The 8769-nt window shown below is 42.7% G+C and overlaps 1 protein-coding gene across 1 annotated transcript in view; it reads right to left on the bottom strand.

The window, feature by feature from the left end:
• Positions 1-67: 67 nt before the first annotated feature.
• LOC6730307 (guanylate cyclase soluble subunit beta-1) overlaps positions 68-8769 on the bottom strand; it is a 43575-nt gene continuing 34873 nt past the window's right edge. The window contains exons 17-18 of the mRNA XM_016177882.3: positions 6803-7429; positions 68-1144 (exon numbers count right to left, since the gene is read on the bottom strand). Coding sequence (XP_016037068.1) covers positions 7102-7429 — 328 coding nt within the window. The 3' untranslated portion in view covers positions 68-1144; positions 6803-7101. The remainder of the gene's footprint in view (positions 1145-6802; positions 7430-8769) is intronic.

The following is an 8769-nucleotide window of genomic DNA, read 5'->3' as shown; positions in this document are numbered from 1 at the left end:
ACACTAATTCAATTAAATATTGTTTAAATGGCTTACCACAGGCCAAATTAGGTAAAATCACATCGTGTCAGGGTTCAATGAAATATTTTATTGGTTTCTGCGTATGTTTATCTTGCGATTTACTCTTGGGTACAGATACATATTGATTTTAATTTAACATATTTAACATTTACTCCACGCTGTGTACAGATGAAATCAGATAGGGGTGGACAGATCGGGGTTAGGGTGTAGTTAGTTTAGCACTTAACACTTCTTAGCCTTTTTGCAGTACAAGTAAGTAACTTAGACTAACACTCAACAACCAATTGGATCAACAAAAAACGAATCGAGTCCATGTGGACCAGAGCTTAAGCTAAGCTTCGCCTTAGAAGAACATTCAGCTGAACAGTTGGATATATAAATTTAGTACTTGCATCTGTGCACATTGATATTGCTATGAATATATCTATATATAGGTTTGTATTATAATAGTCCATGATTTCAGAAGGAGAGAGCGAGACTTCCGGCGTGATGGCTTAAGAACTATAAAGCTATTTCTCAGTTATAGTAAAGTAGAGATTTGTCCTTCGTAACAATGGCCATAGATCAATGGAAACTTAAACGAACCTCGGATTGGAGAGCTCTTAACCTAATGTCCTGTTTTCTAAATACTTGCTTGTGTTCCGCTTGTACATTTGTATAGAGTTACTTTTTGGTGCAGTTGGGATACTAACAATTTGGTTGGTTGGTTTACTGGTCGGTAGCCCTGTATAGAAGTTGACGAACCCAATTACATCTATATATTGTGTGTATATGCATATATGTATCTTTGTATCTTTGTCTTTTTGTCTGTTTTTCTTTGGTGCCTTGTGGTTATGCTAATTTACGTTTACGCCTTAATTAAGTTGTCCCAAAGTCGAGTGGTTTGGTTAGAATATTTGCCTTACATTGTTTCGCTCGTCGATTTTTACAGTTCGAGTAATTTTGTCATTAGGTTAATATAGTTACACGAAAAAGTTCAGCCTAAGAAACCATCACAAAGTAGAATCATAATAAATACATATTAACAAATTACACGTTCTTTACACAATAATACACATCTACAAGGACTCACGCAACACGCACAGATGATTTTAAACATTTTTACAGGATAATAATCCACAGGCTGAAATGGGAAAACAATTTGGAGAGATTTTAGTGGCAATATTTCGATAGTAACAAACGCAAAATGGGGAATATAAATACTCATATATCTCAAAAGGTGTCCATTTTATACACTTAGAAAAATGAAACAAGTCATTCGCATTGATAGTATGTATATGATGATTTCACAGGTGACTTGAACTGATATTCCTCAGATTTTATTTCTCTGTGGCAAGGACTCGAAATCAGAGCTCAGTTTGTTTGTCTAACCGTTTGGCTTCCGTGAGCACGCAATTCAATTTAACCCTTCACGCCCAATTACGCCGTGAATCCGGGCCAGGATCGGAGGACTCGCAGGACACACGAGGTGGAAACAGTGTCAATGTCAAAAGTTGGACTTTGGCCATGTGGAAACGTAACGGAACAAGAAACTTGGCTTGTTTTTTCACCCAACTCCCTTGTTTGTTATGCCAACTGCGTTTGGATGCGGGGCGTTTCGACCACAAAACAGTCCAACTACAAAGGCGCAAACAACTTTTGATTGCCAAAAACTGGCCAACCTATGCCGACAGCCTTTGTTGGGGCATTTTCAAAATTTCAATCACGTAAGCAATTCCCTGCCCTTCCCCCTCCCCACCCCGCCACAAGAAAAGTTTAAAGGTCTGCCAGAAAACGATTATTTATAGTATTAGTGGAGTCAGTTTGATGGCTCCCCCAAGTTTTGGTTACAGCCAGGTATACATACATGCATTTGCGGCTTGGCGAGCTTGCCATTTCAATTTGGGAAAAGTGCAAAAACTGAATTTAAATATATACCAAGGTGTGCCCAAGGATCCTTATAATTTGGTTAGAGAATCATGGCTAATATTCTTTTAAGCCAAATAGTTTGGGTTAGCTTTCAACTGTTTCTTCTATCGCGAGTTGTGCCTACTGTGACTTGGTAACTTTCCCTTTACATACGCATTTAAATTTAAATATGACTGATTTTAAAAATAAATAGGATTCCATTGAACCGCTCTCTATCTGTACTTTACCTTTGGCATGCAAGTGGGAAATGAATAAATAAGTCGACGGTGTCGAATGGATGGCAGGGCAGCTGATAGTAATTGCACATGCATGTTAACCCCGAGCCACTGACAGCTTCCGGAAAACCCCTGCCCTGCTTTCGGCTCCTGCTGACACGCTAAGCAATTTAACAATTTTACAGACAATTAAACAACAACATCCTCGAGTCCTTGGCTGTCCTTCGGCCGAGCTGTCATTGAATCGACTACGACGACAAAATGGCTAAAATGTACTTGCATCTAATGCCGGGCCCCTGTGCCCTCCCCACACATAAAATATCGATTAGTTTAATGTGCAAAAATAGCAGCAAGTGCTTCTTTGGGGGTCATCCTGCCACGCCCCTTTAGCCCTGATCCGACAGCCACACACACACATAGCCCCCATTCACATGGGAATTTTGAACAAATTGAATTAAAATTGTAAATATTGCATCCGAGTGTTCGCCTCGAACTTTATGGCCCCACAAATCAAATGCACGAAGGTGGACACTCCGCGGCGAAAGGGAAATGTTCGAGTGCGAATGGAAAGTGGAAATGGATAGGAGGTGGGAAAAGTGCCAACCTTGCACCCCTTGCTGTCTGAAAAGTTTGCGCCTTTTGTCGAGCGGAATGAAAATCGAAAGAGAGCAAAACGGCAGAAGAATGCGATGGGCGAAAAAATAGCATCGGAAAATCGGTCCATGGAAAGCTACCGATATTGATGTTGCGGGCGTAGCCAAGATTGCTTTGTTTCCCCTTTTTGTGGCAAATTGCATTCGATTGGATACAAAAAGCATAAACTTTGCGTTCACACAAGCGATTCGCTGCGTCGATAACGGATATTCAGGAATAAACATTTGCGCAGGAAAATAAATATGCTTTCACATATTTCAGGTGAAAAGAAAAACCAAATTGTATTTGCATTCATATCAACTTTAAAGCGGAAATAACTGACAATTGCAGAAACAGAGTTGTACTTAAAAGTGCTCGCAGGATCCCAACTCTAATAAAATCAGAATCTTAGCAAGTTGGATTAAAGTTTTCCCATTTATCATTGGATTTGATTGGTTTTCCTCTTCGGCACTCGAAAGCCTCTCAGCAGATGCAACTTAGTGCGAATGCATCCAACTTTAAGTCCCCAGCTGTCATAACAACTGCGACTACCGACTGACTGCTCCTTACGCACTCCAATGCCAACTGAACAAACAACGATCCGGCTCAATTTGGTATGGTAAACCGCCTCAAATTGATTTGTTGTCGGCAACATTTAGAGGCTAGTAGACTTGATTTGGCAGTCGAGTAGGGGCGTGGCAAGTTGCAGCGCTATGCAAATGAATGCCATCGAAGTCGTCCTGTTTGCCCAGGACCTATTTGCGGAGGGCGGGGGAGGAGGAGGAGGAAGGAAGACAGTTAATGTGGCCACTGTCTGCAGTTGAATGCCTGCCTGTTTGCAATCATTCCAACTTTAATTGAAATTAGTGCCGAGTTTTCGATTAAGCCACGCCTCGACTGTTTACTCCTGCCAGTGTTGATCGGGCGGCGACAATGCCCAGAGTCCTTAGTTTCCATGTCCTTGCTGCAGTCAAATTACCCAAGGGCCCACACATGTCAAACGAATACCTGCCGGAATGTCCTGCATCCTTGTATCATTTATTAATAAACCCCTCGAGTTGGGGCAATAAAACTTTGTGCTTTTTCCTTTGCCCTGCCAGAACTGACATTCGACAGTAATCTAAATAGGAAAACTTTTATGTTGGCTCCCCAAAAAACTAAGCAAGCTGGAAAAACTTTTGCCCAACCCAATTTTCCGCCCACCCAGTTTTGTGTGAGGTAAGCAAAGAGATGGGATAATTCAATGAGCGGGCTTCCTTTGACTGCCGAAAGTGTGCCAACATGTGAGTAATATGTTTGGACTTCTACAGGTCGACCCCTTTCTTCGGGGCCACGTGGCGTATGCGTTACTCATCTGCCAGAGCCTCATTATCGTCTCATCAGCCTTATTACTATATAAGCGTTATTATGCCACAGTGTATAGTGTATAGTGTTCCTTCTTTTCCCATTTCTTCCCCTTCTTTGTTCCTCTCGAAAGAGTCGCCTGGGACCGTGAGTAGAAAAGAAGCCTTTGCCTCTGACATTTTGTCGTCGGCTCATCGCAATCATAATTTCCATCTTTATGAATTTTAAATGAGACTGGGACCGGGTCTTCGTCGTCGGTCTTTTCTCCCTGCAGCTGACAAACTTTGCACGCCTGTCACTGCGAATTCAGCTAAATTTTTAATAAGATGCCCCGCCCTCGCTGCCACGCCCAATTGTCGCATAAGAGCTTATGCCGTATTTAGTCGGGTAAATATTTATTTGATTGGTATTTTTGCGATATCCGGATTTGTATGTTAGCGCGCACAGGAAACGGAAATTGTACGGGCTTGATGGCAGCCGCGTTATTTCCATATTCCCAATGATGCGGAAACGCAAAGAAAAATCGCTCTTTTGTTGCGGACCGAATAAATTTGCCTCGGTTTGTATACATACATATATATGGATATATGTATCTGTCTGGCGCATGATAAATGGATCAGAAGTGGAGCTGATGAGGCGAACTGGGGGCTCATTAAAGCCGATGTGTACTTCAGAAATACACAGTTGTATTTAATGGAATGTATGCAGAAGGAATTCCAACCAAGTAAGCTTTTGCAGAACATAATTCGCATACAATGAACTAGAAATATTGAAAATATTATCTTCACAGCTATTTATTCACTTTCCCCTTTATTTATATTTACTTCGGGCTGGCCATATTATTTTACACTCAACTGTATTACAACTAGCCTGCAATCGAAGGCGTCGCTCATTAAAAATAATTACAATTTTGAAGTGGTTCCGTGTGGCCAATGCATCCCTTCAGCGAAGGCCTTTAAAGTGGGCCAACTTAAATGAGGCAAAGCTCGGAAAAGGTAGCCACCGCATCCCCCGAACAACTTCCTCCACAAACAGGCCGGATGTGAAGAATAAATAAGACTAAATAGGAAAAATGAGGAAAATTATGAGCAGGCGAAAAGGGACAGGAGCGGAAACAAGGCGGGCTGGATTTCTTGGGGGCCACCAAATCAGGCAACTTTTATGGGTATTTGTACTTTTTATTTCTGGCTCCAGTGAATTTCAATGAGCAACAAGGGAGCCCGAAATACTCGGATTTGTGAAAAATTCTGGACCAAAATTGGGGGCATTTAATTAGGGAAATTTATGATTTGGCTCCGCCAGCGAGCGGCTGCGAGAACTAATCAATGTTAATCCATTTCTAACGAGCCATCGTTAGGAAGCCTGAATTACATACGCCCACAATCCAGCCAGTTGAATGGCATCATCAAAATGCCTGCCAACTTCCAAGTCATCAAATTGCATGCCAACTTGTTGTTGCCGCTGGCATTTAACGATAATGTGCGCCATATCGAGGCCATAAGCAGATATATATCCGAAGGGTAGACAGATATCTACAATGGCGATATATGTGTGCACTTAAAATGCCAGCCCAGAAATTGGGACAACCGAATTTTCCTGCAAGTCTCTGCCTTTTTTCTGCTGTGGCATGCTACTTAGCTAATATGAGAGTGGGTTTCTGGGGGCGTTTAATGCGATTTCATCATGCTTTGTATGGTACATGGTATTTTAAGCAAAGCTTGGCCCAAAAATAGACTTGAGTTCGAAAAAGAGAACATTCTGGCCAGTCAAATTAGTTATGTTCTGCTTGGGAGGGTGGCCCCAATAGCTAATCCTCGATTTTGGACCTCCCCGCGCTGTGGCTTTTCCTTTGGACTGGAGCAAGTGCCTCGGGCTGGTTCGCCAGCTTGCTCATATCAAATATTTGTTTTCAAAATATGTGCTAAATTCTATGCACACCCGCTCCTCCGATCACCCGAATGCGCTCCTTCTGGGGTATTTTCGGCTGAAATAGAACTCTTTGGCTTGCAGCTTGATTGGCCAAAACTTTGTAAACAAAAACACACACAGAACAAATGCCAGCTTCGGTTCGAGGATAAAGAGTGGGCGTGGGGCGGGGGGCGTGACAGGATGAAAGGCTTTGCGCTTTCGCTGGCTGTGCTGACAAAATCCTTTAGAGTTCGAGTGAGAGATATATTTAACTGTTTGGCATATTATGGCTTTTATATTGAGTTGTTTTGGACTTATCTAGTTTATTGCCGAGCGGATAGGGCCAGATGGGTTGAAACTTGTCCTGACACAAAATATTCTTTATGGCTGGCATTAGAATTTGTTCTGATAAGGCCCCTGGAGGGCGAGGCTAATTTCAAGGAATTGCAGTACATGACATGATAATGTGGAATAAATTACGTGCCCTGAATATAACCCTTTGTATTAATCAAACGATTTGCGCACATTAGGTTAAACTCTAACCACATTTGCATAGATATCGCAAGTTTAAGTGGAAGCTAGGTTAAGTTTATACTTTCCACTTAGTGGGTAAAAGATAGTCAATACAATCTACACAGTTTTTAAGCCCGAATGATGGTTTTCCCAGCGTAGACACGAGAAATGTAAATCATTTGTAAAGTGACTGGGCTAAGTGGTTGGCCCGGATGGTTGGCTTGAATGGTTGCAGATAGGAGAGCATTAACATAAATTACCTTGCACAACGATCCGACGTTCCTCGGGCTCCGGCCGCAATGTGCCAGCAGCAACAATCACACAATGCCAAGAACACACACTTGGGTTGTAGGATGCAGGACGCGGGAGAAAGGACACAGGACACAGGGCGCTGAATGCAGGATGCAGGATGACAAACACAAAGGCATAGAAATGAAGTGGTTAAGTGGTCCAAGGACCTGCAGATTTGGCCGCAGACATTCGGACAGATGGAGTCACGCACGCAGTGGCAACTTTACAGGATGTTTCAGCAGCAGCAGGACGAGTCCTTGCACAGTTCCTATGTGCCCACGACCGCTCCTCCTCCTCCCCCTCCTCCTGCGGACGAAGTACGTGACACGCTGGCATGTCCTGCTACCCGCTGGGCGACTGCGGGAATGGGCGTGGCCCCGCCAGCCGTCGGAGTGGCTGGCTGCAGCAACGGCGAATCCAAGCTCCCGTTTCCTCCGCCGCCACCGCCTCCGGTCGAGGAAGTGCCTCCCAAAATGCTGCTGGTGGCACGCGTCAGGAACCAACAGTCCATGGGCGTCGGTTTGCCCTTCATGATAACGGGTCCGCGGTACTCCAAGTGGAACGAGTCATCCTGGTTTATAGCCAGACAGAGGAGCCTGCAAAAAGGAGAAGTGACAGATGCCATAAGTTGCAGGGCGGAAGGCATTGTGTAAACTGAATTTTAGTAAATAATTCTATGCAAAATTACAAAGTAATCACCAAGTTTTAATATAACTTATGTTCTGAGTATAAACTATATCTTTAAGATGCAAACCAATTCAGTAAGCAAAGAATAGTAGTGCTTAAGATGGGAGATGTGACTCCTTTTGGCAGTCACATAAATTCGTGTTAGGGAGTTCTGTGGTGGACCTGGTCTGATGGCATAATGCACTCTGAATGATGTACATATATCACGGGGGTCGTATTTTTCTCAATCTGCACACCAATAAATTGCCATCGTAATTTCCACCGTGGGAGAGCCCTTATTCAGCTGTTAGATTGCATCGCCAGAAATTATGTAAATTCGGTTATTGTGCTCCGTGTGCCCGCACAATCGAGTGCAGCACAAAACGGAAGCGGAATAAAAATTTCGCTGGCTTGTGTGCATTTCCGCTTCCGCTTGGCTCGACCACAGTGCAACCACACATTGTTGCATTTATTCGGACTCATATATTTACGGCGAATACGCCGCTGATTGGATACGCATTTAATTCAATTTATTGGCGACCTTTGCGGCATCGGATAGCCTGCATATGGCCACAATTGCATTGCCCTTTTAATTAGCGCTCAGGTGAGCCTGATCAGGTGAAAATATTGCCGTGTTGTCCTGGGTAACCAGCACAAATATGCACCGTTTTAATGGACCTGAGTTAATTACACTGCGCCGAATGTCCTTCGACACCTATTTGCATATGCGATTAAGGCGAAGGACCCCAGGAATCCCTGCCAGACATGATTATCCCAGCCATCATCTGTGGATCTCTGCGTGTGCGTTCTTAATTAATGTTTATGGCAGTGCTTAAATATTTACCCAGCGCTTAATTGTCAGCCCAAATATTAAACGTGCAAATACGGCGAATAATGGAATGAGTGTGCCTGAATAATGTATGGGTAAATTGATATGTGCCGCATAAATAAATATTAATTGGCAAAGGGGGATAGAAAAACATGTAAACAATGTGCACAATTGCTATTTAAAATATGAAATTATTTCGTAGCAGCTGAGAGATTTACATGACAATCGGAGTCGTGTTTTAAATTACATTTGTTTTGACGTGGCTTAAGCTCAAGAAAAACAAAACGCTCCTATTATTTACAGATTTAAATTTATTCATGTGGATATTTGTTTCAATATTTATTTCAAAATGAACGCCTTGCAAATATAATGGATCCATTGAAGGGGGATTAGTATATCTCTAAAAAGATAGCTTAAAAAATTATAATATCGGTTTTACTT

Source organism: Drosophila simulans, chromosome 3R, assembly GCF_016746395.2.
Source record: "Drosophila simulans strain w501 chromosome 3R, Prin_Dsim_3.1, whole genome shotgun sequence".
In the NCBI taxonomy this organism is placed as follows: Eukaryota; Metazoa; Arthropoda; class Insecta; order Diptera; family Drosophilidae; genus Drosophila; species Drosophila simulans.
This window is presented reverse-complemented; position numbering and strand designations above follow the sequence as displayed.